This window comes from Cervus canadensis, chromosome 20, assembly GCF_019320065.1.
Source record: "Cervus canadensis isolate Bull #8, Minnesota chromosome 20, ASM1932006v1, whole genome shotgun sequence".
Taxonomy (NCBI): Eukaryota; Metazoa; Chordata; class Mammalia; order Artiodactyla; family Cervidae; genus Cervus; species Cervus canadensis.
The window spans coordinates 57,575,686-57,595,732 of NC_057405.1; the positions used below are offsets into that span (position 1 = coordinate 57,575,686).

General features: G+C 39.3%; 2 protein-coding genes across 7 annotated transcripts in view; one reads left to right on the forward strand and one right to left on the reverse strand.

The window, feature by feature from the left end:
- Positions 1–18,601, reverse strand: part of SESN1 (sestrin 1) — a 123,512-nt gene extending 104,911 nt beyond the window's left edge. Inside the window, exon 1 of the mRNA XM_043439191.1 lies at positions 17,515–18,601. Within this exon, the coding sequence (XP_043295126.1) occupies positions 17,515–17,793 (279 nt within the window). The 5' untranslated portion in view covers positions 17,794–18,601. The remainder of the gene's footprint in view (positions 1–17,514) is intronic.
- A 282-nt stretch (positions 18,602–18,883) lies between these two features.
- Positions 18,884–20,047, forward strand: part of CEP57L1 (centrosomal protein 57 like 1) — a 76,162-nt gene continuing 74,998 nt past the window's right edge. Inside the window, exon 1 of one of the 6 annotated variants that reach the window (XM_043439196.1) lies at positions 18,884–19,056. Coding sequence is in view for 2 of the 6 variants with exons in the window: in XM_043439197.1 (XP_043295132.1) it covers positions 19,463–19,465 (3 nt within the window). In the remaining 4 variants the exon portion in view is untranslated. The other 5 variants (XM_043439195.1, XM_043439194.1, XM_043439199.1 and 2 more) reach the window with 5 other exon arrangements.

A 20,047-nucleotide genomic window follows, 5' to 3' on the forward strand; every position in this document is an offset into this window, starting at 1 on the left:
CAATGACCCCAGCTATGCAGATGATATCACTCTAATGGAAGAAGATAAAGAGGAACTAAAGAGCCTCTTGATGAGGGTGAAAGGTGAAAGTGGTGAGTGAAAAAGCTAGCTTAAAACTCAACATTCAAACAACTAAGATCATGGCATCCAGTCCCATCAATTCGTGGCAAATAGATGGGTGAACAATGGAAACAGTGACAGGTTTTATTTTCTTGGGTTCCAAAATCACCACAGATGGTGATTGCAGCCATGAAATTAAAAGATGCTTGCTCCTTGGAAGGAAAGCTATGACAAACCTAGACAGCATATTAAAAAGCAGAGATGTCACTTTGCTGACAAAGGTCCTGTATACTCAAATTTGGAGAAGGCAATGGCACCCCACTCCAGTACTCTTGCCTGGAAAATCCCATGGACGGAGACGCCTGGTGGGCTGCAGTCCATGGGGTCGCTAAGAGTCGGACACGACTGAGTGACTTCATTTTCACTTTTCACTTTCATGCTTTGGAGAAGGAACTGGCAACCCACTCCAGTGTTCTCGCCTGGAGAATCCCAGGGACGGGGGAGCCTGGAGGGCTGCCATCTATGGGGTTGCATAGAGTCGGACACGACTAAAGCGACTTAGCAGCAGCAGCAGCATACTCAAATCTATGGTTTTCCCAGTAGTCATGTATGGATGTGAAAGCTGGACCATAAAGAAGGCTGGTGTGTTAGTCACTCAGTCGTGTCCAACTCTTTGCGACCCCGTGGACTGCAGCCCACCAGGCTCTGCCCATGGCATTCTCCAGGCAAGAATACTGGAGTGGGTTGCCATTTCGGCTGAGTCCTGAAGAATTGATGCTTTCAAACTATGGAGCTGGAGAAGGCTCCTGAGGGTCCTGTGGGCTGCAAGATCAAAACAATCAATCCTATAGGTAATCAACCCTGAATATTCATTGGAAAGGCTGATGCTGAAGCTCCAATACTTTGGCTACCTGATGCAAAGAGCCAACTCACTGGGAAAGATCTTGATGGTGGGAAAGATTGAGGGCAAGAGGAGGAGGCAACAGAGAATGAGATGGTTAATGGTATCATCAACACAATAATGTTCATGAGTCTGAGCAAACTTTAGGAGACAGTGAAGGACAGGGAAGCCTAGCATGCTGCAGTCCATGGGGTCGCAAAGAGTTGGATATAACTTAGCGACTGGACAATAACATAAGAGTTTTTAGCTTTATTTTTAATTCCCTTTCCCCTCAAATCATAGACACACCTGAGAGTTGATTCATATCTTATTAGATAATCATTAAAAGATGAAAAGAAAGCTGTCTGCCACTTTCTACCTTTTGGACAAATGCTGTTTTTATATTTAGGACAAAGAGTGGGAATCAGGGAATTTCCTAGGGTCACACGGGAATAACAGGGTCAGAAGAGTCATGGCGGAAGATGGAGGAAAAAAAAGACCAAGAAGCTGCCAGACAGAGGTGGGCAGGCGTCTCCAACTGAAACTTGGTGGGCCCTGGGGTGAGGCTTCTTTATCTGGAGACTGGTTGCAAGGCTGAGGAGGAGGGCAGAGCCTGGCCTCACACTACCACTTGCTGGACTACACTCTCTTTTAGGCATTAATTACGTTCCTGGACATATAACCTAAACCATAACTCTCTTCATAGTAGGCAGGGAGGTCAATTCTCCCCAGCACCTAGTTTGGGAGATAAGTTGTTCTGGCAGGTTGCTTTAAAATGACTCCCAAGGATCTGTGCCCTATCTCCTGGCATTCACTCTATTGTGTAATATGCTCCCCTTGAGCATGGGCAGAACTTGTGTTTTGCTTCTAATGAATAGATTAAGGTAGAAGTGATGGCATGTCTCTTCCAAGATTTGGTTACAAAAGACTGACTTCTGTCACCCTGGCATTCATTCGCGGGTACCTTGTCTCTCTGGCTCTTCTCAGGTGCTCTCTCTGAAGAACAAGTGGAGAGACCCACATGGCAAGGAACAGAGAGAGCTGCCAGTCAATTACCAGCAAGAAACTGAGGTTCTCAATCTCAAGGAGCTGAATCCTTCCCATAGCATGTGAACTTGAAAACACAGTCTTTCTCATTTGAGCCTTTAAATGAGACCATAGCCCTGGTTGACACATTAGCTGCAGTTTCATGGGAGACCCTGAAGCAAAGGCCCCTGCTAAACTGCAGCCAGACTACTGACCCAAAGAAATCATGCAATAATAAGTGTATTGTTTTAAAGCCACCAAATTTGTCATGAAGCAATAACTAACTAGTTCAGCTGTTAAACAGAGACTGCTCAGGCCCACCTGAGAGACCACACCCTGAGAGTCTCTGCCGCTGGCTTACGGCAGCCTCACTAGTCACGCAGAAGCCTGGACCTGGCTTGTCCCCTTGGCACAACTGGGCACTTCTTTTGTGGGTTCACAGATTAGGTTCTCCTCAGTTCACCTGCCTGGTCTCTATGTCCCACCCAAGGGCTTTTGCACCTTCAACATCTGAAATAAATAACAGAACACCTGAGCAAACCTCCTAGCTCCATGTTTTAGTGACCAGACCAACTATGAATCTAAGGTGCATGTGTGGTTTTCTAAGACAAACACTCATCCTGACTATATATTGTTAGTTTTATTGCTTTCTGGAATTTGTTTACTATTTACCAACTAGTATGAAAATACTTCAGTGTTTTGACAAGTACTGCTGTGCCAGCACATACTGACTGAATATCAGCTCTAGTTTATGCTGTAAGGTTAGATCATCAGATAATATTCAAGATCTTAGTTCTATTTCCTTTAATGAGTTTTTAAACATAATTAATATAATTTTTACAACTTCTTTTAGCCAGCTCAGTCTTTATTTTATGATAGTATCACCACATGGAAACTGCCAAGCTAAAGGGGTTTATTTATAATGCCCAACAGTATAGTGAGAAGGAGCTTCGACAAAAGTCACAGTTATATATTCTAATATGCACTGACAGACAGCAAAAGGAAAAAAAGAGGGGGGGGGAGCCACTAAAAGGAAACAAAAATGAGGCCAAAACTTGGTCTGTAGGAAAGAACAACAGAGCATTAGTTACAGCCAGTCATGAGAGGTTTGGTTTGGGCATGTTGGGGATAGAAGCAGTGTGTACTTGTGTAAACAAATAGATAAGCTGAGAAGAAAAGTTAATTATTACATTAAAATTTATTTGCTCCACTAAGCTGTCTTTATGACCCAACCCATTCTGATCTTTCCTTGCTCTGAACTGCTTTAACACTTTATATGTCATAAAATTTTTTCACATTGATTTTAATCATTGGAAAATCATTGGAAAATTTAGTCATTTTCCAATATGAAAGTAATGTGTGCTCAAGAACAAAAACAAAAAAGCTACAGGAAATCAGATTAGTGCTTGAGGATGAAGAGTAAGACTTCGCTTCCTGACTCAAGAGTATTCACTACTTGAGTTAAGTTGCTTAATCTGTTTCCTCATCTATAAAATGTAAAACTCACATCAGAGAATGGTTGTATCTACAAAACTAGATATTGCAGTGAAATGGGCCTTCAAGGGAAGTGTATGAGTAGTTTGCAAAAATTCTTCCAGAATGAGAATGTAAACTTCAAATACAAAAAGGCAGTAATACAGTAAAAAGTGAGTTTCTCGGATCTGGTTTGACATAGGCAGTGTCACCAGCAGCTCCACCATCTTTAGGAGCACCAGGGGCCAGAGAAAGCAGCACCCAAGACGGTTCTAAGTGCTTCTTCTCAATGAGAGAGCCTAGCTTTTGAGGTGTTCCTGTTTCCTTAGCTAAATAAATCAGAAACTTAATCTAATCTCATAGCAAGCGGGGTATCCATATTTTGTATATTTGTTTTTGTTTGGGGAAGATAGCTTCCTAAAAGCCTGTAACCCACTTGAAATCTTGCAAATGTTGTATGCCAAAAGCTTATAACAAAGGCTGGCATATAGTAAGCACTCAATAAAATTAAGTATTAATGATTATTATAAAAAGAAAAATTAAAATCTCCAACAATCCCACCTCTAAAAGAGAACCAGACTTTCAGTATTATTTTAGTACAAGCAGGTTTCCTGACATTTTCCCTGCTCTATAAATATATGTGGCCTGTTATTTTAAAAGTTGCTTTTCCACTTAAATATATGTATGTATATTTTCTTTTCTTATACATTCTAAAACAACTTTCAATAACTGTTGCAGTCCTTTATACAGTACACCATAATTTGATAACTTAGTGATTGGATATTTAGGTTACCAACTTACATATAATAATGCATAAATATAACATGTTTATATCATAAATGAGACTATGGAGATTATCATACATAAATCTTAATTCAGATGATTTCTTAGATGTGGAATTGTTACTATGCACATACAATCCCACCAAGAGTCACACTATTGTCAACACACTATCATAAAATTAACATTTTTAGTGAAAGTCTTGATTTGTTCTTAATCTCTTTTCTCCAAGTCATTGCAAAACTCTTGACAGTAGTGGTGTTTTCAACTTCTTGTATCTCGTAACAGTGTTAGGCACAAAGAAAGATTTTAAATGAACTCTTACTTTAAAAAAGTATTTCCATTTCAGCTTTGAATGGAGAGGGAGGTCAGCTAGAGGTATACTGAGGTTCAGGGAAAAAAATCCTGCTTTAATTATTTTACGAAAGGAAAAAGAACTATAATTTAGTTTCCTTCCAACAATAAAAAGCATTCAATACAAATATGTAGTACAGGTTTGACTTCACATTTGACTACACAACTACTTCCAAGTTCAAAGAAGGAGCCAAAGACCGGTATAAACTGGAATTAGAATCTTAATCAGAACAATTACCATTAAGGATTTATTTATAATAATAAAATGCACTAAAGGAACTAATAATAATAATAAAATAAAGGTTAAAATACTGATTGCCTGATGAAAGAGCCAAACACAACTCTAGCTTGGAGTCAAGTTTTTGTTTAGAAGTGTGTATGTTAGAATGAAAAAAGAAAGAAAAGGGCTTTCCAGACACCCATACTCCAATACTCAGTACAGGCCCAATCACACAAGATTTGTTTAAATTTTCAGCATCTATGGAAAATGAAGTAAACAGCATTTAGGGGAAAAAAAAAGCAAATGTAATCATTTGTTAGTAGTTCTCACACCAACGAAGGAAGTATAATATTGAGACTTTCCATCTTCTTTGATAAGATTTATTGCCATAATTATTATTTTCATTATGCTATACTGGATTTTTAGTGCACATGCCATAGATACCAAAACTCTGACCTAATAAAGGGTATGCAAAAGTATACAAAATGGCACTTACTATTACGAGTTTGAAAATATTTTGTGCTTAACAGTATAGTTATAATGGGGTTTACAATTAGAAAATATCAATGAAATGTTTAAAAATCTAATTTATAACTTACAGGCAACAAAGTTAAGAATGCCTAAACAATTATGTTAGTTTAAGTACACAGTTCAAACTGGGTAATTTCTTAAAATCATTTCATGACTCTAGTTCATAATTTGAGAAATCAAGATTAAAATGTTCCAGTTCAGTCAGATAAATGTTGAACTATGGAAAGGACAAGAAAAAAATACCTTTTACACTATTTAAACATAATTATTTATGATTCTAATGACAATTTTCCAAAATAACTAAATAAAACAATCTAAAGACTTTAAAATATGCACATGAAACATACAAATGGAAAAATGATTTCTATTAATACATGAGCTCAAAGTAATGATATAATCTGGGCTTGATTTCTTAAAAAGACAGTAGAGGCCCCTTTTCTTTTTAGCTGTAAACAACTTGCTGTATGACATGTAATGCAATACCATATTTTGGGAAATTTCAAACATTTATAATCCACAGGAAAAACACTCAACACTCCTACACTATTTTTTTTTTAAGCCCACAATAGTGCAGTCTTTCAGCTACAAAGCCATAAGCCAGTTATAAAACCAGTACTTTTCCACTAGTTACTTGTGGGGCGGGGAAGGGGATGTTCAGCACTGCAAACACTAGGGTCTAAAATAAGATCATTGCAAGGAGTTACTACAACAGTTGCGCTGCCAGCACTGTCATGGCAACAATGAACTAGCTAGGAGAATGCTCTTTTAACACTCAAAGCTCATCTTGAGTCTATTACCCATGGAAATATACCAAATTTTCTTTTAGGCAGTTCACTAAAGAAATCATCTTACTTGGTAATCTCTTAATGTAAAGATAGGCCTTTTATATATCATATTTCCAAGATCACAGTCTAGCACCTTCTTGCACTCAGTTGAAATTTATAATGACAACATAATGAAAATTATGTGCCACAGTGAAACACAAAGATTCATCAGGGTTCAAATACAATTTCAAGATGGGTCAGGGCTTAAATAAGACTTTGATATGCAATTTAATAAGACCTGAGAAATGTGGTTTCACATTTCATCCTGAAGGAAAAATAATTTGGAAAAGAAAATATTAATATATTTTCATTATTAGGAAGCTTATGTTAACGTTTTATTCAGATAATGCAGTATAACAGTGAAAAGCCTAGACTCTGGAGTCTCACAGCCTGGGTTTGAAACCTGGCTCTTCTTCTTACTAAGCTATGATACCTTGAGCAAGTTATTTAACCTATCTGAGCCTTGATTTTTTTTTTTTTCCCTGATGCATAAAATGAGGATAATAATACCTACTCTTACAGTGTGGTAAAGATTAAATGAAAAGGGTTAAGAATATATGAAGAGAGTTAAGAACTAGGTTTCACATACAGAATGCCTATCCTTATTACATTCAAAAATATACATTCTACAAAACTAGAAAGATTGAGATTGCTGGAGAAAAGACAACTTTGTGTCGATGTGTGGCAGAGTGGGGGGGGGAGCAGGTATGAGAGTTCCACAGGAACCTGAAAGACACCTGCCACACCCAGTGAAGCAAATTCAAATGGAACTTGGTACAAAATCTCTTCAAGCCTTGTTACTTCTGGGGTATCTTTAGGGCAATGTAATCTTTGCTTACTCTGTTTCTAAAATCATATCAAGCTGTCTAGGCCAAGCCAGTTATCCCTCAAGAGTGAAAGGACTATTTGGGGGACTTTCTGGTTAATACCTCAAGCTCCCATTGAGGGAGGCAGAGCAGGAACACTGAGGGTGCATCCTCAGTAGACCTCCAAGGCAAGCAGTCTCTGCAGCAAACTTGCCTGAAGTATCAGACGTGAATGGACGAGGCACAGAGGATTCAGGTGTTTACTGACAGCACTGGCAGACAAGCCACCATTTGCTTTTCTACATTTTATATCCTTGAAGATAGATTGAAAAGTCAAATGTTCCTAAGTGGAATAATAAATGAGCATGATCTCAGGGGAGAAATCCAGTTCCCAAGAGTGCTAAAACAATATTCACAGAACCCTTACCTTGGTTCCTAGAGGTGTTATTTCTTCTAAGGTGCTATTCTACAGGGCCAATGGCCCTGAAAGCAGGTTAAAACTTTTCCAGTGTCCCAGAGACTTGGTCCTCTAAAGGGCAGATGGTACCAGAGGGCTCAACTTCCCATCTCCTCTCCCCCAATCACACTGTGAGGGCAGATCAGAAGACTAACAGTTAATATTCACTGAGTGCTTACTGAGTTACAGTAAACATTGCACATGTTACCTCATTTAATCCTCACAACTCTGTGAGGGAACTGAGGCTTAAGGAGGTTATATAACTTGCCCAAGGTCACAAAGTTTGGCAGAGTAGGATTCACAGCCAGGTCTGACTAACCAAAGCTCACGGTTTTGACCATTCTCTTCTATTGTTGTACAGATATTAAAGCATAGGCCTTGGCAGTGAACCACCCGGATGACATGTGTAACTGCCTACAACCCCTCCCTACTGGTGCCATGCTGACAAACTAGAATGGTAAAGAACTCCAAGGAGGGGATGGATGCCACAGATCTGCCTCACTCAATAAAGCAAACTTCTGGGTAAGTCTACCACTTACCCTGTGCAGTGGTTGGTTAGAAGCACTCTTGGGTAAAGTGGAGATCAGCATTACTCAGCTAATACATTAAAATTTACCATACAAAAGGCAATTAGAGGTGTAAATACATGTGAACACAAAAGGTGGGATATACGACAGCCGATTACATAATAATCCTAAAGTAATGCCAGTTTAGAGTTTGACTCATATTAAAAGACCTAGATCAAGTTCATCATCTTCACCTTCATTATCACCAATATTCATCATCATCACCACCAGTATCTACTGAGCACTTACTATGAACCAGGCCCACTTCTATATACTTCATTGTTCACTTAATTCGTGAAACTACCATATGAGAGTGTTATTGTTATTACCCACATATTACAGATGAATAGTCTCAAAATTTATCTGTAATTAAGTTGGTACAGTATATTAAAGTTAACAAAATGCTTTACCAATATGATCTTTAATTTTTATAATCACATCAAGAGGCATATATTAAAATTATGTCAGTTCACAGTTGAAGAAACAGACTACAGAGGTTAATTTATTCATGAGCGTATAGCTAGTAAAGTAAATCCCTGATCTTTAAACCTTCTGAAGTAGTATCTCTGGTCAAAGTGAAACTCTTGTATATTTAAAATAGAAGATAAAAAAAGAAAAAAAATCAAGGAAAAGAAATCAATAGCTTCTTTTGTTTTTAAAGTTGAATCATTATTAAAATTAAGAGACGCTTACAGCCTTTCCTCTAATAAGTCAATAGATAGATAAGTGCAGTGCTTGGCATATAGCAGGCACACAGTAAATACCTCATGCATAAAATGAGAAGAAATCAGTCCCTAGGTTCAATGATAAAATCTATACTGCCTCAATAAAATTTCAATTATTTCTTATACTCAGAATCTCTGTCTTCAACAAAACTGAATACAGATTTTATCCTTTAAGTCTGTCAAATTATGCATTACTTGTTAGATGAAAAAAGAGACACACCTTAATTTGGTGAGGTGTAATCACTATTAAAGACTTTGAGAGATCTTATTATTTGAGAAAACCCATCTCCCTATCATTTAAATCACTTTTGAAAGGCTTCTCCTAAATATGTCCTTTAGTACCACTGAACATATCACCCTACCACTATTTTGCAAGGCTTGGTCTTTATCACATGATCGGAAGAATTTCTTACCATGTTTAGGCTATGAATAGCATTTGAAAAATTACTCAGTTATAATTATAGACAGCTAACACCTGCCAACTTGCTAGAAAATGAAATCATGTAAAGTTTAAAGATGATTGTGCAATGCCTGTCAAACACTGAAGTGTCAAAACAGTAAATGCTCATTTTTACCAGTAAACTAAAATTCTAATTAGAGAAAGAGTAAACTAAGATTCTAATTAGACTTTACTGAACCATTACACACAGAACTGACAAATTATCCTAGGTAACTTTTTAAAAAAACATACATATATTTAAGTTAAAACACTAATACTATTCATTTAATGAATATGTATATATGAAAGTTTATTTGGGTAATAAGACTAACTCACTTCATAAACTTTATTTTCCTTTAGTATGGTTTATAAGTTTTAGGAAGTAGTTTGAAGGTAATTTTATAATATAAGTAATAATTTATAAACCTATGAAGACCTTTCCCTTTTAAAATTAAGAGAGTAAAATTTAAAGATAGCATAAAACTAAAAGTACCTCATTTTTTCCTAAGGTAATTCCATATTTCATTGCAATCAAATTAGATTCTTTTAAGTAATTATATAAGAGATTAGAATATGAGAAGACAATTCTTTCACAGCCAAATTTCACAAGTTCTTTTTCATATAAACTTTTCATGTCACAATGGTGACAGTCCGTTAGTAGTGCACATGCTTTCAGCAATAAAAATGCCTACTGTGAAAATCCAATAAATGGTCCTAGCAGTCATCCTATAAAAACTCCCTAAGTATCTTCAGTGAAAAATCATTAAAAAAAAACAAAACTGGAATCTTTTAAACCACTTTTTTTTCTATACACAAATGTCATGGTAAATGTATCTTTAATGACATTAACTTGGTATAGTAACCAACAGGAAAAAAAGCAAAGCATAAAATAATGTTTCCATGTTTGTGTGGTAGTCACTAGTTGTGTCCGATTCTTTACAACCCCATGGACTGTAGCCTGTCAGGCTCTTCCATCCATGGAATTCTCCAGGCAAGTATACTGGAGTGGGTAGCCATGCCCTTTTCCAGGGGATCTTACCAATCCAGGGATCGAACCCAGGTCTCCTGCATTGCAGGCAGATTCTTTACCTCTGAGCCACCAGGGAAGCCCCAGTGTTGCCATACTGTGACTTAAATTTCCAGTTTGCCCACTGTAGGCAGTAATATCATCATCAAGTACCCTGAAGAATCCTCAGGTGCCCCAGAGTATACTGTGCCAATGTCACTGAAGTACTAGGTCATATCATCAAGGTCAATTAAGGTCTTTCTCTCAATGTAATAAATATGATCTAGAAAAGCTGGGTCAAAGTAAATCCTTTTTTCCATTGACTTCAATTAAAAAGCAAATATTTTACCACAGTGTGAAAAAAATAGACTGATTTGAGAAACTGTGACAAAGAAGATTATAAATTGTGGTGAGGCTTGCTCGTACGAGCTGGACATACGAACTGATGTACGTCCAGTGTAACTTCCATCTCTTTATGAATTTTAGGCACTGCCTTCCCTTCACCAACATCTCCCCTGTCCTTCCACAAATTCTAAAATTTCCCATGTCTCTGGTTCCTCCAGTACATGCTAATTTGCTACTTATAAACACTGTTTTTAGATATGAAATTATTTATGATTAAAGGTCCATCTAGTCAAGGCTATGGTTTTTCCATTGGTCATGTATGGATGTGAGAGTTGGACTATAAAGAAAGCTGAGCTCTGAAGAATTGATACTTTTGAACTGTGGTGTTGGAAAGACTCTTGAGGGTCCCTTGGACTGCAAGGAGATCCAACCAGTCCATCCTAAAAGAGATCAGTCCTGGGTGTTCACCAGAAGAACTGATGTTGAAGCTGAAACTCCCATACTTTGGCCTCCTGATGTGAAGAGCTACTCATTTGAAAAGACCCTGATGCAGGGAAAGATTGAGGGCAGGAGGAGAAGGGGACGACAGAGGATGAGATGGTTGGATGGCATCACCGACTCAATGGACATGGGTTTGGGTGGACTCTGGGAGTTGGTGATGGACAGGGAGGCCTGGCGTGCTACGTTCGGTTCATGGGGTCGCAAAGTGTCAGACACTACTGAGCGACTGAACTGAAGACGTAACACCAAATAGGGCTCTGATTACTAACTCTTCATTAGACCCAAGAGTCTGCAGCTACTTTCTGTCACATCAAAGTTTCAACAAATCTTTAAATTGGCTGTCTGAGTTATTATCTACTCAAATAGCTAAAAGATATCCTGCAAACTTCTAATGGCTTACCAAAAAAAAAAAATTAATATAACTCTAAAACAAAGAACAGCACATCCATTTGCTGTCTTTTACTCCTGAATGATCTGTACAGCACTTTAAGGGCAGAAAGTGTTAAAGATAAAATAATACTAATTAAGTCCTCCTAATACAGACTATCCAAGACCTTAAATTGAAATCTAATAGGCAAACGTTTAACATCCCATTTTCCTACCAAACACTACATCCCATTTATAAACAAAACAATAACCATGTTAAAAAAAAAAACCATTCTAAAAACTAATCATTCTGCCTTTTTGTTTCTATGCTAGAGACCATTTGGGACACTAAAACAGGAATAAAATATTTGAAATCTGAAAACTTAAAAACAAAGAATCCTTGTTAGTTTCAATCTTTCTTAAAAGTCAAAACAAAGAAAGAGTACAGGATGATTTATATATTTCAAGAGGACACTGAGGGTAGAGAGCGTAGATATTATTCATCCTTGTAAGCCAGTGGCTAAAAAAAACACAGGCTCTTCACTTTGTTTTCAGACCATTTAGGGAGAAAAGTTAAAGGTTTGCCTTCAATTTCTTTACATTTTTCATTCAAAGAAGTCCAGACAACCTGAGGGTAGATAGTAGTCTCCTCTGTGCTCAAAAGCAAAGAAAGTGGTCAGAGATAGGAATAAGAGGAAGCACAGAGGAGAGAAGCAAGTCAGGAGGCTTTCTGAGGGAAAGGGAGTGAGTTCTCAGTGTATCAATAAAGTAAGGAAGGCCAAAACCCAGTATATATGAAAGAGAGAAACTCAGTGTAGATACTGAAAGAGCACTTTCATATCTGCTGTGATATATAGAGAGTCAGCAGTGAATGCTTCAGATGGACTACCTTAAATGTGTGACTTTGACTAGTCACAGCAGTATAACAGAAATAAAAACAAAATCATCTTAAAAGGCCAAATCTGCTTCTAGAATGTTCCCAATCTGTTATATTTCATAGTATCATAAATTAGTTATGTTCCTAATCTTACAGAATCTAAATTATAACTGCTGCTGCTAAGTCGCTTCAGTTGTGTCCGACTCTGTGCGACCCCATAGACGGCAGCCCACCAAAGCTCCCCCGTCCCTGGGATTCTCCAGGCAAGAACACTGGAGTGGGTTGCCATTTCCTTCTCCAATGCATGAAAGTGAAAAGCGAAAGTGAAGCACATAACTAGACCAATGCAGCATATTACCTAGTTAAATATAAGTTTTATTGACAGCCTCTAACTAAACCTATCTTCCATCCCTCTTCTTCCTCAAGAACAGAAATCTTTGTTCACATGATGGGGGCTCTCCCGGCTCTTAGGGGCTGGATGTGGATTAATCCAAACCAAAAACAGAAATGCCCAGTTTCGTTGCCAGTTACTGGCTTGGTAAAGGGCATGTGACACTGCTCAATATAAATTGAGACGTCTGCTGGAGGGTTTCTGGGGAAAGTTTTTCTTCCCTGATAGATACAGGAAAACACCCTTTTCCTCCTAAACTGAAAATGTTCAATGACTGCACATGGTGCCTGGAACTGCTGTAGCAACCTTGCAACCATGAGCTGAGACAGCCCTTGCTACACTGAGCAAAGGTGAACAAAATGATAAAAGGCAAAAGGGTAATGTAGTTCAGCTAATGAATCAATCATTCAAGCTTGAAACAGCCCAACCTCCAGACTCACTATGTGAACAAGAGATTTATTAACCTCTATTGTTAAACCCACGAACTATATATTACCCAATGGATACCAACTGGATACTTCAACTGCAACGTTAACAACTATAAATGCACACCATACCCAACAGGTAAAGTTTCATTTCTCCCTGGGCAGGTGGGGAGATGCTGGTAACAATCACTTCACTAAATGAACTTCTCCTCCATCCCACATAACAAAGACAAATACTCTGTTGCATAGTCTAAATTTTCTACCTTAAGCCAAGTTACTTTCAGACAATGTTCATTGTTGGCAGACATATAAGAAAGTTTAAGTTTTCTTTTGTCATGGTACAGAAATGAAAAGGATCAAATGACTATTCTTGGAAAAATACTTGGCTATTCCAGATACTCCTCATGATGTTTTGATGAATATACACACATACATTTTCTCCCTTAATTTCATGCATCATAAAGACCATAGCTCACAGGTAGCCTATATTAGTATAATGGGCCAGTCTGTTTCTTTGCTTAGGGAATCAAGCATATCCGAAACGTATTATAGGTTTAAACAAACAGCACAACTCCTTCTATGAAAACAGAAGACCTTCTTCAAAAGCAAGGAATAAATCTAATTGATCTTTCACTCCTGAGTACAGTGCTTGACAAAGAAGAGCTCTCAAAAATGTGTTGAACAGATTTAAGTATGTTGACTTGAAATCAATAAATTGAGAACAGGAATACAAACAGAATGCTACCTCTCAAAGTGCCCATTTTTACATGTTTAATCATTTTGAGTTGAATCCATCCTACCATCTCTCCCTGACAACATGACCTACAGCAATTAAGGGTGCCATCAGGAATAGCTGCAAGAACTGCAAATACAGTTCAGCTTTTGCCACTTACTAATGAACAACAGGCATTAAGGAGCACTCCATTACCTGGTCTCCCTTGTGAAACTAGTGTGAGAAGTGAAGCTGCACCATCAAGTGGAGACCAGGTGATGCTGGGCACTAAGGAGTTTAGAGTCTAACCTAAGGGGTTTTCAGGAGGAGAGAAACATGGTCAGATTTCTGTTTTAGATAAACAGCTCTGCAATTAAGTGGAGGACGGATAGAAAGGTGGAGGACGGGTTAAGTCTGGCAAAGTGAGAGATATCAATTTGCCCCTGAACAGTGCTGTCAGGGGCAGAAATCCCTTTAAGAGCTATTTCTAATCAGATTTATCAAAGGCAACTTAATCTCAACCTGTGTAAAACAGAACTCATCACTCCCCTAACTTAACCTTCTACCACTCTGGTCTCCTGAAATGACTTAATTATTCACCAAGCAGTTTAAGCTAGAAACTTTAGAGCCATCCTTCATTTTACTTCCTCATCTCCTATATCCAATTAAATACTATAGCCAATGGTTTCTAACTCCTACCTACCTCCCAAACCTAGTCACCTTTTTCCACTTTGTCTACTACATCCTACTCCACCATTTTTGCTTTGGACTAGTGAGCAACCTCCTTACTGTTGCACATTCAGTCTCGACCCCTGAAATCCATTCTCCAAATTTCTTCCAAAGTGAAGAATACACCATGTATCATGTCACCATCGTGCTCAACGCCCCTCAGTGGCTTCTCATTGTTCCTAGGGTAAAGTCTATAACTCTTAACATGGTCCTTTGTTCTCTGGCTCCTGCCTAAAAACAGTAAGAACTCCTGGCTTTATGGTGTTTCCTATTTGCTAGGCACTGTGCTATGCTTTGTAAGCATTATTTCATTTTATTCTCATTGTGAAGCAAGAACTATTCTCATCCTCATTCTGCAGATGAGGAAACTGAGTCAAGGAGAGATTATGTAACTTACCAAAGGTTGTAGAGTTCATAAAGTACTGGAGTCAGCTCTGACTCCTAAGCATGTATCTAAACTTTCACACTCTCCTCAAACTGCATTACTTTCCACTCCTAAATTCACCTGATCTCTTTTACCATGAGGCCTCCACATATACTATTCCCTACATCTGGAATATCCCCCTCACAATCTCATTTTTGCCTGGATAATACTTATTCATTTCTGCTTAAATGCCTTCTCTTCAGGGAAGTCTTCCTATATTATCTAAAATTACATTGTTTATTTGTTTACTTCTTTATGGTCAATTTCCCTTCAGTAGAATGTCAAAATTGTTACCACTGATTCTCAGTTCTTAGAATGGCATTCAGCAGGGGTTCAGTTAACATTTGTTGAATGAAGGCAGGAATGAATGATGTAGGGATGGAAAATCCCATATCTATTAATAGTAACTTCACCGATTCAGACTAAGACACAATATTTATTTAGTAGCTTGCAAGTCCCAGTCAATACTCTTGAGAACTTATAGCCCTCCTAGGGGAGACAGACACATGAATATGTGATTATAACCCAACATAAGTAAAGTGCCTGTTAGAATTGTGGCTGGAATGATGTACAATAGATGCAGAGATGAAAATGAAGGTATGAATTGACAGGAAAACTTCATAGTAGAGATTCTTGATTCCTTTTGCAGAATGAATGAGTCTTAAAATACATGTCACATAGTCCATGTATTTCATTTATAAAAGGGGAGAGGAAGGACTTCCCTGGTGGTCCAGTGGCTACAACTCTGCATTTTCAATGCAGGGGCCTGGGTTTAGGTCCCTGTTCAGGGAATTAGATCTCACATGCTGCAAGAAGATTGAAGGTCCTGAGTGCCTCAATGAAGACCCATGCAGACAAATAAATACATGTTTTTAAAAAAATAAGGAAGAGGACAGGAGCATCCCTTACATATAGGGCATTTTACATCTCCTTTATAATATTAATTTACTATAATAACAGACCTTTGTATTATTATACCCATTTTATAGATGTGGAAATCCAAGCTGAGAGAGGTCAAATAACTCATTCAAGGTTATATATTACATTAATAAAGGAGGAAAATCTGAGCCCAGGTTTGATACCAGTACCCATTTACTTACCATTATGTCAATCCTTTGACCTTGTAATCTCCAGAGCCTAATTACTTCAGTGTTCAATCTAACTCTTAACAAAATTGGCTATCTAGTTCCCCATTCTAGTACTTTTTAAAAGTAGCAAAATAAAGCATTCAAGAAGAGGCTGAAATGAAGAATACTGACAGCAAGGGAAGGAACAGAAAAACTACAAAAATTGAACACACAAGTTCAAAGTGGATCATAGAGTCCTATACATACATTCCACCCTCAACTGTACAACAGCACGTACCTGATATGCAAAATGATGACCCCATTATGAAAAAAGAAATGGTTGTTGTAGTCACCAAGATAGAGAAATAACTTTTGATGCTTAAAAGGGTAAACCTCAAGTGCTGAATAATTCCTCTCTAGTAACTCTGAATAAATGTAAATTGTAACGACTGTTTTCACTGTGTTTGTGAAAAGAAATATCCAAGATTTTAAAGTCTTTGTTTTATGCACATTATTTTTTTGTTGATTTAAACTGAATTCAAACCAGAATAGAAAAACTGTTCATCTTAGCTTATATATATGTATAAACATATACCCCCCAAGTAAATCATACATTTAAAAAACTTATCGTACCATGACTTTGAACACATGTGAATTGAGTAATTTAGACAGAGAAACATAAAGAGCATTTTGACCACTCTTAATTTCTAAAAAACCTTATTCTTAAAAAAAAAAACCTTCTAATAAAAAAAGATAAACTGAATATGTACAAGCAGAAGGAAAACTATAACATTTTTAATCTTTTACAACTTAAATAGAAATGTATGTGAGAAAGAAAAGAATCAAACAGGCAAACACAGAGAAAGCTAGTTAAGTAATTGACCATAAGAGTCTATCAGTCACTCAACCTGGATCCAATTTTTCAATCTGCAGATGTCAGCTCCTTTACAACATGGGCTTTTATTATTTATATAATTCTTTCTTTCAGAAAAGAAAGGTTGCATTTAGGAAACAGATTCTGAGGTTTTTTGTTTTGTTTTTAAGAACAAGAGAAAATTGTTTCACCAGTTATCTCGAACAAGCTGGCTAGGAAACATTTAATATCCTTTATTATTTTAGAAGCTTTTAAACGTGAAACTTTCCACATAGAACACTGTTTGTAACAATATGAAAAGCATACTGGCTACAGTTTCCAACAACATGTAAAAATGAATGTAAAGAAAAGCAAGTATTTACTTGTAATTAACTGTAATTTTCACGTATTTTCCCCAGGAAGAATGCATTTTTGCTAAAACTGTCTAGAAAGACAATACTTATTTAGTTGTACTTGAAAATTACTTTAAAAAAAAAAAAAAAAGAAAATTACTTTTATTTTAGTTCACCTTGTCCAATATTAATCCCAAATTACGTTCTAAATTTAAGGTAATTCAAATTATAACAACTTACTTGAAGCAATCAAAAAGTGAATATATCTGCAAGTAAACTTCACTGTAGTAGATAAACAGTTGTACTTAAAATGCTCTTTCTTACCTGGACGCTCTTCAGGATAAACTCACTTTTCTCTCTCACATCTTTAAAGGGACACCTCTTAGAAAGCATAAGCAGATGAGCAAGAAGCTTATTCAATCCATCCAAAGAAACTGCATTTGAAAGGCCGTCTGCTGGACGATAAGCTGTCTCTTTCACCAAACGAAGACACTCGGTTTTTCTCACAATGATTTGCCTAATGTTTTCCAGAGCTGTCTCTCTAGTAGTTGAATCTCTACTGCACAGTCCATCCCATCTCACTTCATTCTCTCCTTCATCCATGACTACGGTGGAGTTTTTTCTTTGCCGTCTTCAGTTAACTTTCAACATGCCCCCCCCCAAAGCACTTTATATTTTTAAAACGAGAAATGTAAGAATGAAATCAGAGAACTAGAATCGTCATGAAAAAACACGTCTGGGTGACATTTGGAACCAGAAGCGTCTCTTCGAGCTACAAGACAGAGCTCGCCTTCTCGTTCTACCCGGAGGGGCAGTCTTCTGGCCAGAGAGTGGGAGAAAAAAGTTGGCAAGTTGAAACCTTACAGCTCTGGCTTTGCTGCACAGCCAGTGTCGGGAAAGTGTTCTCCTGCGACCCGCGGGGTCAGCGGATATCCTCACGTTGGGGAGCTGTCAAACCCGTGCTCTGCCCAAAAAGGCTGGTAACAGTTGAACGCTCTCCAGCCATTCGGTGCTTTTTGTCAGTGCAGCCACGGTGTTCTCGGGAGCGTTCCCACCCCGCCCCTCCTCCGGCACCAGTCCCCGCCTTCCGCAGCTCCTCCCTCCCGGCCGGGCGCTGGCTTGCCGAACCCTGGCTCGCTGGCCGCCACGGCCAGAGACCCTGACACTCCCCGGGGGCGACAGCTTTCTGCAGCCACTGTCTCGGTAGCGTTGGAGGAAAAGCGTCTCCGGCCCTGTCGGTTCCGGGTGCCCTGGGCAGACGCCGCTTCTGTTCCAATCCTTGCGTCCTCGCCCACCGCCCTCCAAGCCAGACGGGCACAGGGCAGCCCCGCAATCCCCGAGCGCGGGGCTGGGCCGCGAAGCAGGCGGAGCGGCGGGGCCCGCTGCGCAGAGCCCGCCCCTTCGCCCAGCCTCATCTGTGGAGCTCGGCCCAGAGGGCGGGAGCGGGGAGGGAAGACGGGGTCCTCACCCCCCCAGCCCCTCCCCTTTCTCCGCCCGGCACAAACTAGGAGCCGCCCCTGCCCCTGCGCCCTCTTCCCCGCCCTAGTAGACGCGACCCGCGGAGGCAAAGCCATTGGAAAAAGCCCCGCCCACCCACAGGCTACCTCCAGACCCCAAGTCCGCGCGCGGCCGCCAACCGCCGCCGGTTGCTACGCAAACGTGACAGCGAGCAAGGCGCATGCGCCTTACGAGGCACTTAATCTGCGCCGGGGAGCGTTTTCTATCCCCTGGCGTTTGGATTCTTTAGACCGAAAAAGGGGTAAAAAGAAAGTAAGGGGAGGTTGAAGTACGCTATCACAGACAACACAAACGGAAAAGAAAGTGTGCACAGACGTACACTTGGAAGTGCCTGAATCTAAGTTTAAGGTCAGTCTAAAAATAAGAACGGTGTCTTTATTACGCCAAACCCCAGATTTAAGGAAGCGGGGCGTGCTCGCATTGACTTCTGGGAAAGGTAGTTTGTGTTCTGCCTTTCGTTTGCGACAGAAACTACAGCCCCCAAGAGCCACTGCGACATTGCCTTTGGCGGTCTGCGAGCCAACGGTTAGCGCTGACAAAGATTGACTGAGAGCGTCGGCTTGGTGAGCACTGTGGGCTTGGCTGCCACTTTTCTTTGACAGGATTTTTTCCCTTCCTCCATTTCCTCTGGGATTTTAAGAAACCGAGCCATCTAGGACTGTAAGCCTTAGTCCAGGGACTTTTATGAGTAATCTACGTTGGGAAGGACTACTCCGGGTGCCCAATTCTCCCGCGTCGAGGCGAGAATTTGGGAATGGTCGGTATCCTGAGGGTCTGAGGTTGCGGCGTAAGGCCAGACAAGGGGGATGCTGTGGGAACCGGTGCTCCACGCTGCTGCCTCTGCTTCCGTCCTGTCAAGGGGGCTCGCGCCTGATGGATTGGGTATCCCTGTGCAATTGCCGTCTTTGCCATTGTGCAGGGGTGTTCTGTGCTTTACATGCTGAAATGACATCCCAAGCCAGGCATTCAAAGAGAGCTGTCAAATCCATTTTGTATGAGACTAAAGGGGAAAGAATCCCTGGTATTCCTAAACATGAGTTTTTGCAGGCCTTAAGGATACCGTATGAAAAGAATCTCCAAAATTTAGTATGTTTTAAAGATTCAATCGTTTGTTTACAAATTATCATTTGAGTCGTTCCTCTAGAGGAAGGTCAACGTTTGAAGTGTTGTCAGTGGTTGTTCAGTCGCTCCGTCTTTTTGACTCTGCGATCCCATGGACGGCTGCACTCCAGACGATGGACTGATAACCAAATTAGATTTTAACTCTTTAAAGTTGCAGAACAGATGTGTCTCTAAAAATTTAGCCTTATTAGGTACTAACTATACAACAGTGTAAAAG